This window comes from Motacilla alba, chromosome 3 (genome assembly GCF_015832195.1).
Source record: "Motacilla alba alba isolate MOTALB_02 chromosome 3, Motacilla_alba_V1.0_pri, whole genome shotgun sequence".
Lineage (NCBI taxonomy): Eukaryota > Metazoa > Chordata > Aves > Passeriformes > Motacillidae > Motacilla > Motacilla alba.
The window spans coordinates 104,602,299-104,618,186 of NC_052018.1; the positions used below are offsets into that span (position 1 = coordinate 104,602,299).

A 15,888-nucleotide genomic window follows, 5' to 3' on the forward strand; every position below is an offset into this window, starting at 1 on the left:
TGTCCTGGGCAAACACCTTTCCAGGTGGAGAAAAGGACTTTGTGGGGAAACATTTTCACTTTTCCCATTCTTTGCAGGGCACAGGTGAGCAGGTGGCCCTCACCCACCCTGTCACCCCAAAGGGCACACCTCCCTGCTTGCATCTACCCTGAGACACATCTCCCAGGCAGCCTCTCAGCCTCTCTCACTCCCTGCTCCAAGGGCATGGCTTGACACAAACCACACCAAAACACACTTGGCTGGTGCTCAGCAGCCAAGCTTGGTGTCCTTGGATGCCCTGACACAGTGGGACACCCCCGCTCTCCCCGAGGCCTCTGTCACAGTCTGACGGGTCTGGCTGGTGACCAGCTCACACCAGGCAGAGTTTGCTGCAGGACCTTCACATGAGAAATGAGAGTGCTCTCACAGAGCGGTCCCCACAGCCTCCCTTCCTAATGCAGATGTCCCTCTCCAAAACCACAGCAGGAGGAAAAGACTCCAAAAAGATCAGGTGCCCTGTGCTGGGTCCGTTTGCAAGGGATGTGTTGTGGGCACACAGGATCATTTCTTTGGCTATACCCGAAATGGAGAGCTCCACTCTGACTTTTGACACCTTTCAGCGAGGTCTCAAAGTCCAAAGAGGGGGCTCTATGAAAAGCCATGGGAAGTTGAGCTCCAAGAGCAGAGGCTGCTTTTCAAGCTCATGTTGCTGCTCCTTGGTACATAGCTGCTCTGAATGAGCAAACTCCACAGGAAAGATGAAATTTGAGGATCTCTTGCTGGAGATTGGGGGCTTTGGCAGATTCCAGATTTTGATTTTGGCTATCCTCTGCCTCGCAAGAATCAACCTTCCCATGCATTTCCTGCTGCACAATTTTCTTGCTGCTACCCCCTCTCATCACTGTGCAATTCCACACCAAGAGGCATTTGTAAATCTCACCGTGGAGGAAGTTCTGCTCATCAGCATCCCTCGGAAGCCCGACGGCACCTTCAGCTCCTGTGAGATGTTCTCACAGCCTCAGTTCCACCTGCTGCTCAACTCCTCTCTGCAAGCAGTAAACAAATCCATCATCCAGCACTGCCAGCACGGATGGGTCTATGACCACTCGCAGTTCACCTCCACCATCTCCACCCAGGTAATTCCTGGCCTGGGATCCAGCCAAAATTGAAATTAGCTCTGTGCTTTGAGGAGAAGGTGGAGAGGTGTTTGCTGAGTGCACAGAATGAGAGGGGAATCTGGGCATTGTAGCCAGTGGACATGACCTGTTCAGAGAAGATGTCCTGGGAGGGGGAAGCTCTCTGAAGCTGAGTATAGGAGCTAACATTTATTAATATTATTTTTGTGAGCATCTCATCTTGCTCAGATTGATGCCAACATTTATCATTATAATCATCCTAATTTCTCCAGATGATTGAGAGATCTGGGAGAGGGTCAGATGGCAGGGGAAAGACAAAGATAGGATTTTCTCTGTGTGGCATTTGCACAAGATTGCATCCTGTCAGGGTTTCACATCAGCTCTTGGTTTTCCAAACACTTTATAACTTCTATTCCCTTGGCCACCCCTCCTCACTCATCTTCACCTTCCTTCTCTTCTCCCCAAGGTTGTGCTGTCTCTCTTCTCTTACCACCAATATCTCTCTGCCAAATCAAATGTTCTCTCTGAGGGTCTTCCACTGAGCTCGTAACCAGCCATAAACTTGAGCCTGCAAAAGGTCCCTGTCCATCAAACATTAACCACTCACCTTCTGAAACACTTTTCCAGGGCTAGCAGTGATACCTCTGGGTGTTAATGCTTTACTTTCCTTGGGAAACAATCCAAATCACACAAGGTCTCAGGGAAGGGGAAATTAGGTCATGCAAAAGGGGCGCAGTTGGGTTAGACAGATAGTGCTGGTTGTCTCAGTGGGAGCAGGGACAAGTCTTAGCCTGGAGCTGGTGCTTCTTCCCCACCACCCAACCACTCCTGCTTTCATCAGGCACAGGGGTGAGGGTCGTGTGTGCCCTGGGTCTGTGCCTCATTTCTGCACTGGAGAAAGATGTGGAGCAGTCCTGAGGGCAAGGGTAGGAGGAGGTACTCTGCAGCATGGAGCCTCGTGATGCTGCTCCCATGGCCAGCAGCCTCGGGACCCGTGAAGGCACCAGGGCTTTCTCTGGAATTCTGCTCTTGTAGCAAGACAGGTTGCTCGAGGTTTAGCTGGCCTGGTCAGAGAGGCTGCAAGTCTGGCTGCATGATTAAATTTTGTCACATTTGCACACAGAGAAAGTTAATTCTGTGACTTCACCACAGCATTCTGTAGAGATTTGTGATATTTGCACTTCCAAGAAAGTAAAATTATGTTCATTAACTTAATTAGGATGAATGTCCAAACCAACTCCTCAGTAAGAAATTGACAGGTTAGTATTAAGAGCAAGTATTTGACCTTACCTCCCCTCTGCCCTCCTTCTTCCCTGCACAGACAACTTCCAAGGAAACTGGTCAGGGAGAGAAACTGGTTATCATCACAACTTTCCCCAATGCTCGCTGAGAGGGGTGACAGCTCACTGCAGTGGGACACCCTGCCAATGCCCAGCTCACCAGGCAGTCCCAGGGCACAACAGAGGGAGCTGGGGAGAGACTTGCACCTGGGCAGGTCTTGCAGAGGTCAGGAGAAGAAAATGGGGAACTCTCCGTGTGTGGTACCCAGGAAAGTTTTCTGATGCCCAATTCTGTCCTGGGGTGCATCAGGCACAGCATCACCAACCAGTCAAAGATGGGGATTGACCTGATCTGCTCTGCACTGGGGCAGTCTCACCTCGAGTCCTGGGGGCAGTTTTGGGCACCACAATATCAAAGAGACATCCAGCTGTTGGAGAGCATTCAAAGGAGAGCCGCGAGGATGGTGAGGGGTCTGGAGAGGAAGCCATATGAGGAGTGGCTGAGGTCACTTAGTCTGTCCAGCCTGGAGGAGACTGAGGGGAGACTTCATTGGGGTCTTCAGCATCCCCACAAGGGGAAGTGGAGGGTCAGACCCTGATCTTTTCTCTGTGGTGACCAGTGACAGCACCCATGGGAATGGCCTGAAGTTGAGTTGGGGAGGTTTAGGTTGGATATCAGAGAAAAGTTTTTCACCCAGAGAGTGGCTGGGCACTGGAACAGGCTCCCCAGGGCAGTGGTCACAGCACCAAGCCTGACAGAGCTCCAGAAGCTTTTGGACAACAGTCTCAGACACTTGGGATGACTTTTGGAGTGTCCTGTGCAGGCCCAGGAGCTGGACTTGATGACCCCTGGGTCCCTTCCAACTCAGCATCTTCTAAGGTTCTGTGATTCTAGGAAGTGTTCAAGAGAGGCTGCCACAGCGGGGATGGATAACTGGGACTTTTGTAAGATGCAGCTTTCCATTTTCCAGGACTCTGGCACTGTCTGATGTGCAGTTTAGTGCTGGGTTCCACCCGTCCATCAGACTCAACAGATACAAACTGCAAGGTACAATGTCTGACCACCGGAATGAAGGAGCTTGAGGAGGCGGCAGGGACTGAGCTGGGCACTAAGTGTCATTTTGGCCTTGTGTTTCAGTGGGACCTCGTGTGCGAGCAGCGTGGGCTGAACCAGGCAACAGCAACCTTCTTCTTCATCGGCGTCACGATGGGGGCCATGGTGTTCGGGTACCTTTCCGACAGGTTTGAGCCCTCCCAGGCTGCTCCTCCGGGGCCTCAGCTTCACAGAAAGAATGCCACAAGCATGTGACCTTCCGTGGGCAATCAGAGGGGCGGGGGAAGGAGAAAAGGCAAAGGGAGATCCAGCCTCTCGCTCGGAAATTGGATTCAAGCCATGCTGGGAAGCCATGCAGGGAGTAAACGCTTCCTGGATCAGTGAGCCGCTAAATGCTTCCCCAACAGAGAAGCAGCTCTGGCCTTGGTTAGGAGTCAGATGCACTGCTGACTGTGGTCAGAAGTGCTGCAGGAACAATAAAAAAACCAACCAAACAAAAAATCCAGTCTGCAAGACCAGCTTCAGTCTAAAAATGGAGTAAGCTGATTGATACAAAGCTGGACAAAAAGGCTAAAAGATTTAATTCCTTGCAAATTGTACACAAATTGGCTAATGACACCCAAGTGAGGGGCTCAGAGCAAATGCTTGCCATAGCTCAAAAGAGTCTCCAGCAAGCAAAACCTGACTCTGTCATTCCTAGAGAATCGGAGTAAAGGAGATTCTTTACAAGCAGGGAGGTATTTATTCCTTAAGGAAGAGGTGAAGCAATGAAGAAAACGGAAACAAATCTGCTCTCTCTGGTTAAATGCTAGGATGTGACAGTATAAACCTGAAAAATAAATCCAAGTAATGATCTAGAAAGGGCATCAGATAAGAAACTAAATATTTTTGCAAACAGCAAAACCAGGAAACCCATCAGAGGACAGAGAGTCCAGGCACGCAGTTGGGATGTGCTGTTCCCTGTACACTATTCATTACTGGGAAACTGCTTCCTGATTTCCTTCCTCTGGAAGGGATTAGAGTACAGCAAGCTGCAAGATCACTGCAGAGGGGAACCTGAAGTGTGAAGGACCCAGAGACTTTAGTGCTGCAGATGGGAATGTTTATATCCACATTTTTACCCATGGGCACATGGCTATGCTTACACAAGGACCCAAGACACCTGCACGAATTTCAAACTGTGTGCCTGGGCTTTGTCTCTACAATAGTTTTACGGCACAGCTGGAGGGAGAGAAATCCAGGATTGGGAAAAGTAGCAGGATAAAATATGGCAGAAAATAAGATAACACAAGGTAGCACAAAATGAAAAGTAATTTGTTTCACAAATGGATTGTGAGGGGGAAGAGCCAGCAGAGGATCAAGGCATAAAAGGAGCATCTGGAAATAAAAAGCCTGTACTGTGAGACATAAATGAGTCTGTGCTCACAGTGGGAGAATGTGTAGAGGCAGGTGTTGGAGCTGGAGCTTTGAAATAAGCTGGCAGAAGAAGGCAGAGAGAAATACACCAGAGGAATGCCAGTTAAATGCCAGGAGTGAGGAGACATTGTCCTGGAGCCCTACAGCATCTTGGGGATAGAAAAGCTTTAAACTGATCTCCAAATAAGATCTCAGGAGTGCCAGGCAGCCTGACCTCTGTCTGCACCGGGCAAACTGGCAGAAATTCCTCTGAAAGGTGGAGCCAGAGCCCCGGGGGGAGGTAGGACACCCCAGGGAAGAATCAGCCAGGGTTTCCCAAAAGATCCAAGCCCTACAAACATACAGGATTTCTTTGCATGGATCGACAGGCATGCCAGCAGAGGAGACACCATCTCAGCCTCCTTACCAAACACTCCTTCAGAAACTAAGCTGCCCCAGGGTAAGAAAGAAGGTCTCAGCATGGCTAAAGAAGTAAAAGCCAGGAAGAAGAGAGGAGATGCAAGTGCCTGTGCTTGGATTTTTGTGCTTTTCGATGCATTTACAAAAAATCTGGGAAGGGAGCAAGTGGGGAGGGGATGCTGAGACTGGCAGAGATGAGATCGGAGGGTGGAGACTTTGCAGAGGAGCTGAAGGACTCTGTGACTGGATGAGAGACTCAGAAGACAGAATTTCAGGGCAGATTAATCTAAAATAGAGAAACAGTTTAAACCTCTCATTTAAAATGGAGGCTCTGAGCTGACCACAGCTACTCAGTGGGAAGATTTTGGCATTACACAGCTAAACAGAGTTTTGCTCTGGGTAAACATCCACACAGCAATGAGTAGGGGCTAGGGAAGAGGAAAATTAAGGATCATTAGGTTAAACCTCAGATGTCACCCCTCCCATCTCCCCTATCATCTCTTTAAAGTCGACTTCCCATTAGCAACCTGCCTTTTCTCTGACAGAGATGAGATCCCACTTCTTTGTGCTAAGAGTGAGGCAGAGATTTCACCTCTGGTGCTCCAGGGGGAAAATCATCTGGCATTTTGCTGCTGCTCAGGTTCAGGTTTTTTCTAAGCCATTACAGATATTTGGATTTGAGAACTACTCTACTGACAAATTTTACCCAGGTAAACCCTCCAAAAACCTTCACTGTGAACAAATGTATGCAAAAATACACATATATTGTTTCTGTTAATGTCTGCTCTTCTCCAAAGACTCCTTTTGTGCCTTGTCCTTGTACTGAATTGGTTCAATGATGCTTTGGCAGATTTCCAGATTGGGTTTGGGGTTTTTGTTGGGTTTTTTTTATTATTATTTTTAATGAAAATGGTTTTTTTATTAATTTTTATGCTTCTGCAGTCTGCTCCTTTTATTGTATTTTTTACAATCTTTCAGAGGTTGTCCTTTCTTACCACTCTCTTTTGAAGACAATTTTAATGGCATTATTTCTAGCAGCCTCCCTAAATCCTGCAGCTCAATCCTGGCAGCTCACCCCTGGTTTTCCTAGCAAGTGGCGTGCATTTGATGAGAGTCCAGTAATGGTTCCTTAAATAGCTGCCCTGACTCCTGCAGGGAATATTATGGCTTTATACCCTCCTTACTGTGTTTTCAAGGAAAATCTTCATTTACAAAATGTGTCTTCTTTCTTGGGCAGTTACCCACGGGAAACTGGATCCAGTTCTGGGAGGTTTCTGGGTGCTTCCTGTTCTGACCCTGGGGCATCAAGATGTCTTTTACAAACTGTCCCAGCTTAAATTTCAAAGTGATCCGGCAAACTCCCTGTACCCAAGCCACAAGTTGGGGGGTTTTGCCAGTAGATTCATTTATCGCCTGCTGAATGAAGTAGTTTTTGATTATTTTTGGGAATGTTACTGTGGCATTATGTCCTGGCATGCCACTTTTTCCCCTGGTGCAATTGTTCCTGCCACCATCCTTCTCAGGAGGCCACTGGGAGAGCCCTAATGCCAGGACCAGAGCAGGATTTCAGTCCTTGTGGGCTGAACTTCACCTGCAGGCAGGCTTAATCTACTCTTGCTGCTTGAGCCTCAGCTTCCCTAGCATGTTCATCTAGCCAATGTTCATCAGGAGACCGACGCCTTGTGCTCCATTTTGATTTTTAGATTTTCATAGGTTGTGTAGAAATACGTTCAAATAGAAAACATTTCTCTGTCTGTGACAGAGTGTGTGAGTGTTTATGTACATTTGGATTGCATTTGTGTGCATCTGATGTTCCGTATTTCTCCACACTCTCCACACAGAGAGACTCTGGACAATGGGGTAAGGAAACCCCAGGGGAGCAACATCCTGGCAGATTCCTCAGAAACCCTTTAGGATTTCAGGGCTATTTGCGCATGTGGGCAGACAATTGGATTCCTTCGTTTTCCTTACAAGGAGCAGGGTGAAAGTGTCATAGCTCTGTCTCCTCCTTGAGAGTGGTGACAGCGGCCAGTCCTGAGTAATCCATGGGAGAAGGACACTGACACTGGAGGGAGCAGGGTGTGACAGCAACAAGGGATTTCAAGCTGGCATCACTGCTTTTGGTGGTGATGTGGGCCAGAAGAGCCAGATTTGTTGTTCTGAGGAGCGCTGGTCTTTCCACTGGAGACTCCCAATGTTTATGGGGCAAGCTCTGCATGGGATTGCACCACTGTGGCACCAGCTTGATCCAGAGCCATTTCCTCCTCTCCAGGGTGCTGCACCCTTCAGTTTTCCTCTAAAATCTCTGGTTTGCCCATTTCAAACCCTGCTCCCATGACAGGTTTCCAGCCACTGTAACCCAGCCTGTGCTCGTGGCAGGTTCGGAAGGAAGACCATGCTGCAGCTGTCCCTGATGTGCTCCCTGGTTTTTGGGATGCTGAGCGCCGCCTCCGTGTCCTACACAATGCTGGCCGTCACACGGACCCTCACCGGGGTGGCCCTGAGTGGCCTCTCCCTGATTGTCCTGCCTTTGGGTGAGTGTGGGGGGACTGTGGCTGCCAGGGGGGCTCCTGGCAGACGATGGGTGGGAAGGGACTTCTCTACCAGGCAGGGCAGACTTGGTAGGAACAGGGGTCTGGAAATCGCTGCACGTGCAATTTCCTTCTTGCAAGGACCCCAGAATTACAATTTGCTGTTGGTCTAATTAATATTTAACAGTCTGCTCAAAACACAGCAAGCACTTGTTAGTACTTCTGTTGCAACAAGCTACCCAGTGCCTGTCAAGTATCATCAGCAACACAAAGCCACACTCCAAAGTCTCTGCCCTTTTCCACTCGTACAAAGTTCTCACCTTTCAAGCGCACACAGTTAGGACAATTCAGCAGCATTGCCCTGTCCCCAGCACGAGAGGATGCTGTGTCATTTACAGGGTGTTTCTACTTCCCCAGATTTGAGTTTTCTCACAGTTTTCCTAAGCTACCAATCTTTATTTTACAATGAGAAGAACTACCAATTTTTTTTTTTTTAAAGTCACGCAGAGCTAGGCAAAACTGAAGCTGAAGAATTTAGATAATTACATTATAAAAACAAGCTCCAGATTTCAGGATATCCAGTAAACCACTGGAAAATTTTGTAGATACAGTTGGGACATGCTGGGGAAAAAGTGTTATACCCAAGAACAATTAACAGTTCCAGCAGAAATTTCCAGGATTTTTGCAGATCTAGTCAAAATCAAGCTATAATGGCTTCAGTATTGGAAAAGCCCACACAAGACCTGACAAATCCCAAGGCCTGCTGTGTTTGTTTATTGCTATAAAGGTTGATTCCTGCAAGTCATAGTAGAGGTTGGGAGGGGCATTTTTGATTGTTAGAGGTTGTAGCAAGATGTCCAAACCTTTGGAGGAAAATTGGTTTTAATTCACACGCACAAACAAGGAGACCCCCAGCTGGCTTTACACTTTTGCTACTGTCTGCTGGGGTGGGCTCCATGTGAACAACAATTCTTCTCAATCTATTTCTTTAATCTGAAATAATGAGTGGGCAGAGAAACAGGACACTGTGCAGGAAAGATGGTTAAGGGAAAAAAAAATCTGGTTGAGGAAGAAGACCAAGTGAATGCTATAGAATGGGATAAAAAAAATATTGCCAAGAGTGGTTTTAGCACTGTTCCTTAACACATGACCAGTACTTCTTTTCCTGAAGTTTTATTTTAGTGGCTGACAGCTTTGCAACAGCCTCAGTACCGTGACTAAATATTTCAAATGTTCCAAATATCAGCCAAACAGTGGAACTTTGTGAAGGAGCAGATCAGGGATGTCCCCTTGCTTTGCCCTTTTTAAAAAGCCCCTGCAGGCCCTCCCTTCCTGGAGAAGTCCTGCATGTCCCAGCTGGATGCTGCCTCCCTCTTGCAGGGATGGAGTGGGTGGACGTCCAGCACCGCACCTTCACCGGGATCCTGAGCAGCATCTTCTGGAGCGTTGGGAACATGCTGCTGGCCCTGGCAGCCTACCTGGTGCGGGAGTGGCACTGGCTGCTGGTGGCCGTGACAGGACCTTGTCTCCTGAGCATCGTCTGCCTGTGGTGAGTGCAGCCACCAGAAAGGAAGCACACTGGGATTTGCCTCCTCTGTGGATCCTAGGAGTCACTCAGCAGCCTCAGGACGAGCAGGACTCATCTGCGTCCTTCTGCTGGGTGGCCCAAGTGTGGCAGCTCTGGAAAACTGGGCTTTGCCTCTCCAGCAAGGCCAGGAGCCAAGGTTACGTCACAGTTTTGGGGACAAGGAGGAGGCAGGAATGAGGCTGAGGCATTAGGATGACAGGTGGAAGCAGGATTTGGTGCTGCCAGCTCTGTCAGATGTGGCTCAGAGTAAAGTAAAGAGATTCCAATAAAGGAACACTCAACCAGATCCAGGGTTTAATGCTTAGTAAACTCAAGATAAAACATTTATCCATTCTCTGTCTCCACCTCACTGGGAAGGATACCAAATTTTCCATGAAAGCTACTGACACCTTCAGGCTAGGTCAAGTTCATTTATCTCTACACTTCCCTAGGCTTTTCTCAGATGTGCAACCATCCTGATGGGCCAAATACACCTGCTTTCTATGGGCAGTTTCCCTCTTATAGCCTTATTTAAGAATACCTGACATCTCCTAAGCCTTAAAATGGGAGATGGTTAATTTAATCAAAGAAACTTTAATTTTTCTATCTTTTTTTTTATTATTATTTCCCTGTGTAGTAATACAAATTAGAATACAGAGTTGATTCATTGCCAGTCTAAAAAGTAACTTCTGGTATTTCAATGATCAAGTCCAACACAATTAAAATACGTGTCCTGCTAATATTTTTAGTTGAAGTTGTTTTGCTCTCTTTCTAGGACAACCACCCATAAAAAACTGAGTCGTTGGAAGTGTTGAAATTCACAGATGCATTTGGACCCTCCCCCTTTTCATCATGACTGTTTGATTTTTCTTCTTATGTTACTATCTTTTATGGAGATTAGTTCTCCAACAAATTATACTCTAGTCTTCAAGCACCCATAAGGTCGGTGACTGCAGAAAATTGAAAGTCTCTGAAGTATGGAATTAAAAGCACTCTGTAGATATTATTGCCACAATGCCAGAACTCAGTGGTGACATTAGACAACCAAAAGACATGGTATTACTCTCTAGAGACAGTGGCAATGAGTGCAAAATGCCGTCTTTCCTTCTTTATATTTCCCAAGGTTGTAAGCTGGTCGGAAGCAGACGAAAATGTTCAACAAGACCAATTCTCCAAACATTTTTGCTCCACACATCATTTTCAATTCCTGCTTGAAGAGTGACAACAGTTTCTCATTAGTTTTACTGCAATCTGATTTAGGGCACATGAATCACTAACGTTGGATTGTAGGAATCTGGTCTTCGACCATTCTAGTGGGAGACTCCAGTGTGCAGAAGGCTTTGGTTATTGTAAAAACCAAATCATTTTAGCAACTAACAAAGTATGTATAGAACTCACTGGATCCTTTCTACGTTGTGGTTTTTAATAGCTGACAATTTCAAAGTTCAAAGAGTCCCAGAAAGCGCAAAAATGTAAATAAAAACTCCCTGGGGCCAGTTTTAATTGGTAAGAGTTTGAAACTTCAGCCAGCTCAGCCTTTAGGGGTAGAAGAGCCTGTACCTGTCAAAAGGGTGCCTCACTACTCTTCCCATGCACCACAGTTGTTATATTTAGGTGGAAGTCTCATGGAGCAGATGCCAGAGCCATGGGTATGGGGTGGAAAAGTGGCAGCTCCAACAGGAACAGTCTCCTCTCCTTGCACCTGCAGGTGGGTCCCAGAGTCTGCCAGGTGGCTCATAGCCAGGGGCAAAGTGAAGCAAGCTCACAGGCACCTGCTCAGATGTGCAAGAATGAATGGAAGGAAAGACTTTGCTGTCTCACCAGAGGTAAGGAACTGGAGATGCAGACACACGTTCTTGTTTTCCCACTTTGTCTCTCTATGTTTTACTTCTGTTTGATACCTGGAGCAATGCTTATCGTGGTCTGTGGGGCACTGTGGGCATTTTCCTCTAGAAAGCAGAAATTCACTGCTAAAGATAAAGTGCCAGCTCAGCTCCCATAAGGCCAGAAATCCCACCCATTAGGTGGAGTGTCTTTCCACTCATTTTTGCCATGGCAAGAGGCCTCAGTGGACTGGACACTGGAGTAAATACACAGTGAGTAGAACTTATTAACTCTGCTGGTACTTACTCCTCAATCAATTGCCAAAAAGCTTTTTGGACAAGCAGTCTCTTCTTCTTCACAGGCAGTGAAGAAGAACTTCTCAGTGCCTGACTTTTTAGGTATTCTGTATTTATATAAGTAGATGGATAAATAATTACTCTTTAAATGAATGCACTCCTGAGAACAAAGCATGAAGCTCACTGCTAGCTTTTTATACAACAGCAGTCAGCCACATGGGGAAGAGGGCCAACACTGACTTTTCCATCTGCCATTTCTCTACAGACCTCTCTGCTACATTGGGCATGTAGGTGAGAGGGAAGAAGAAACCATGAGAAGAAAAAGAGGTCTAAAATAGCAGGCAATCTGTAAAGCTGTAGGAAGACATGACTCTGAAAATGCATGCTCAGAGAATGGTTCTGCAAAGGGAATGTATGGAAAATCCAAGGTGGATCTGAAGCTGGGAAGGGCAAAGTCCCCAGCCTGTCTAGGGTTTCGTGTCTGCATCTTAACGGCACAGCAGCTGAGCTATTTTCCTTCTTTCCATCTCTGCCAGGCCCTCACAAGGATGGCAACAGACAAAAACATGGGAGGGAGTTACTCCTACATCAGCTTGTTCAGGACCCCAGTCCTGAGGAAGATCTCTCTGTGCTCTGGTGTGGTGTGGTAAGCGGTGTCACTTCACGGGAGGAAGGGGGGAATTCATCCTGCAGCTCCCAGAGGGACTTCCCTCGGTCCCATCTCCACCCGCTCCTTGCAGGTTTGGTGTTGCCTTCTCTTATTACGGCATGAGCATGAACCTGACTGGCTTTGGGCTCAGCATCTACCTCTCCCAGTTTGTCTTCGGCGTCATTGAGATCCCAGCCAAGATGGCCATGTACGTGCTGGTGAACCGAATTGGCCGGCGGCAGAGCCAGGCGTGGACACTCATCCTGGCCGGAGTCTGCATAGGAGCCAACATCGTCATTCCCAAGCGTGAGAGGCCCTTCAGCTCTACACAGTACTTGCTAAAGGGGGAGGGAGTCCATTTTGTGCAATGCTGGGGAAGGAGAGCTGTGGATTTGTCCACAGGCAATTCTTTGTCGAGAAGTCCTCCACCCGAAGGGTGGCCATGAGACAAGGTCACTAATGTGGGCTAACCCCAATATCTGGTCACAGCTGATGGTTTCCAGTCACTGCCAAGAGACTGCTAAAGGGTCCAGCAATGGCAAGGCACAGTGGGTATCTTAATTATAGACTTTGTCCAATGGGAACTGTCAGGACCTATCCTGTCATCAGTTCAGCTCCCACTTGGGCTAATAATTACTAAACCTACAGACCCAGCCTTTGGAGACAGCAGCTCCAGGGCTAAGAAGCTCCTTGTTTTGTGTGTGGGAGCACTGAACCTCCTCCCTTCTTATACCTGGAAGTTCCTTCCCAGAGGCAGCTCATTGCCACAAATGCCTTTTCTTCCCCCCAGCCTTCGCCTCCCTGCGTTCAGTAGTGGCCATTATGGGCAAGGGTTGCTCAGAGGCTGCCTTCACCACCGTCTTCCTCTACACCTCGGAGCTCTACCCCACCATTCTGAGGTAAGAGATGCCACCCACCTGAGCACACCCCCAGGGCCTGGCTGGGGCGCTGCCCTCAGGCCATCAGCACAGCAGGATGTGCTGGTGACTACACTGCAGCACTGGCCCCTTGCCTCTGGAACTAGCAGGTTCTGTGGATTTCAGATACTCACAAGAGAGAGGCAGAAAGCCACCCTTTTTTTCACCTGGGTTGTGGGTGGTTAGGTTGTTGCTGACAGGAAGATTAATGGAAAGGTGAGGAGTATTCTGTGTGGGAAGATCTTTGCACTCCGTAAAGCACCTGTGCTTACTAAAGTCTTTGCTCCCTGTTATAATCTGTCAGGAGCTGCTAAAAGAACCTGAAAATAATAACTTGAAATACCAAGTTTTACAAGGGATACATACTACCACGTTTGAGAGTCTTTTGGACAGTGGATTATATTAAAGCAGGCATTAACCAGCCTTTCAGGAGGAAAAACAGAGCTTATTTGACATACCTGGGTAACATAATGGTAACACAACACCAGATTTATCATTTGCATAGGTGGGGATAAGGCTAAGGCTGGTGGAGGGCATCATCTCACTGATTTCTTTGTGGAAGTCTGAAAAAAACTTCATGAATCACAGCAGGCCTTGTGGGCTACTTCACTTCTGTCCCTTCCTGCCCAGAGTACCCTCCTCTCCCATTTAGGCCTTTAGCTTTCAAAGGTCTGTTGCATGCGGGGAAAGATTCACATTGAAACCAAAGCAGTCCCACTGATCTGCTACTTCATATCCCAGGTCAGCTTGTATCTTTCATGCTCAAAGACATTGGCAAAGACAAAATTGTTGGTTCATTCTGCAGTACTTGTTCTGCATATGCACAAGTAGCTGCTGGGATCCTTGTCATGAGCATGAAATGCCACCCATCCACTCAAAATTAGGTCCTAATTTCTGGTCTCCTCTCCAAGGGCTCCTTCCTTGGACCAAAAATGCTCACAGGTTCTCTCTAGTGTATGCCACCTGCCTAGAAGTACCTGGGAGAAGGAGGAACTTGGATTTGCTCTAAGCGGGTTGGAAGACTCAGTACTGTTACTATTAGAAAATGCTCTCAGGGTTCAGACATTTAAAGTGGAAACAGCTTTAGAGCAGGTATTCTGAGTGTGGAACTGCAGCTTCTTTCTCACAATAGACATAAATCTATTTCTCACAGCAGCTACAGTTGATCTCTGGGATAGATGATGATTTTAGGAAGAAAGAAAATTTTAAAATGGCAGAGGGAAAAGGCAGGGGTAAAAAAACCTCAGCACTTAGAGAAAATTGAGGGGAAAAGGGCAGAGGTCTGACAGGACACAAGCAGCCCTCTCTTTCCCGTGGTGGTCTGCACCTTTCCAGGCAGAACGGGATGGGGTACACCTCCTTCATGGCACGCCTGGGAGGGGCCCTGGCCCCGCTGGTGTTCCTGCTGGACGAGGTGTGGCGGTCCCTGCCCGAGGTGACCTACTGCGGTGTCGCGGTGTGCAGCGGCGCCGTGGCCTTCCTGCTCCCGGAGACGCTCAACGTGCGCCTTCCTGAGGGCATCGAGGACATCGAGAAGCCACGGTGAGTCACCTCCATCCTGCCCTGCACATGGATTCTGACAAGGAGAGAGGACATCCCTCTCTGCTGCCTGCAATTCCCCATCTGCGCGTGGCAGGGGAAGAAGGGACAACCCAGTGGGCCTGTTGGCCTTCCCGCTTTTCTGTCCATCAGCCCAAACGTGATTTTTTTTTTCTTCCAGAGTAAAAGTGCCTCCAGAAGCCAGCCCTCCTGAGGGCGTGCCACTGCAGGCTCTCCTGAAGTGAGGAACCCTGTGGGACAGCCACCACGTAGGACTACACAAAATGAGCCATGCTCTGATCTGCCAGGGAAAGAGCCTCTGCTGCCCACCGATCTCACTGCCAAGGGAAGCGGAACTGAGGACTCTGGAGGAAGGAGGCAGATCAGGACAGCAGCTGGCAGGAGCTAACCCACCCTGTGGTGTGGCCAGCAGCAAGGATGCTCAGGTCTAACAGGGTGTGGAAATAAAGGCACCTTGTGCTAAGCTCTTCCAGTCTTTGGCCTTGTTGGACTTGGACCTTCCAGATCCGTGTACAGCCTTCCAGAAACTACAGCCCACTGGTTCATACACCTCGAGAAACAATGCAGCGAGAAAAATACTGAGTGTGAATCACACAAACCCAAACAAGCTCTAATAAATCCAGCTGGGTGGTAATTTATGGTTCATTTTAAACCATAAACTGTAGCTACAAATATTTCTTGTATTTAGAAGAGGTCTGGACGGTTTTCACACTGAGGCTCAAAGCACACGCAGGAGTCCCACTGAGAATGGGTTAACTGCAAGAATTTTTCCTACATACACGAAGAAGAAAAAAGGTTTTGCATTTAAATCTAGTGTGTATGCAAGAATTATACTTTAAGCTATAGGGAAAAAAAAAAAAAAACACAAAAAACCCCAAAACAAAACAAAAAACCAACCAAACAAAAAACCCTCACAAATCCCAAACCCAAAATTCACCTTGCTAGAGGAAACTTGCATGGAATATTGAGTAATCCATTATTGGACTTCATTCTGCTTATTGGTCTAACACATTGATCTTAACTCTATGGAATATCTGTGCCTCTTGCACTTAATTATGCAACCAACAGAGATGAGCCACCAAATTATCTATCAGTTGGAATTACCTATAATTTTGGAATCCTGATAAACAGCACGTACCCAAAGTGGGAGGAGGGAATGGCTTCAGGATCTGAGTCCCAGGTGCTCTGTGAGGTGTTTTAAGCTAAACCATGCACAACACTGTGAACACACACAGAGGATGCATCTCAAAACAAATGCAGAGGCACATCCAATCCCAGGT

The 15,888-nt window shown here is 47.6% G+C and overlaps 1 protein-coding gene across 2 annotated transcripts; it reads left to right on the forward strand.

Moving 5' to 3' along the window:
- Positions 1–409: 409 nt before the first annotated feature.
- SLC22A7 (solute carrier family 22 member 7) lies at positions 410–15,230 on the forward strand. Of its 2 annotated transcripts, none has more exons than XM_038133721.1 (10): positions 410–1,115; positions 3,534–3,622; positions 7,644–7,798; positions 9,176–9,344; positions 11,071–11,188; positions 12,019–12,128; positions 12,223–12,437; positions 12,922–13,030; positions 14,384–14,590; positions 14,769–15,230. In XM_038133721.1, exons 1-10 carry the CDS (start codon positions 738–740, stop codon positions 14,830–14,832), a joined length of 1,614 nt encoding a protein of 537 aa, XP_037989649.1. In that variant the 5' UTR covers positions 410–737; the 3' UTR covers positions 14,833–15,230. The 2 variants fall into 2 exon arrangements, with proteins under 2 accessions (XP_037989649.1, XP_037989648.1); XM_038133720.1 differs by having other exon boundaries at positions 413–1,115; positions 3,534–3,637.
- The last annotated feature ends 658 nt before the right edge of the window (positions 15,231–15,888 follow it).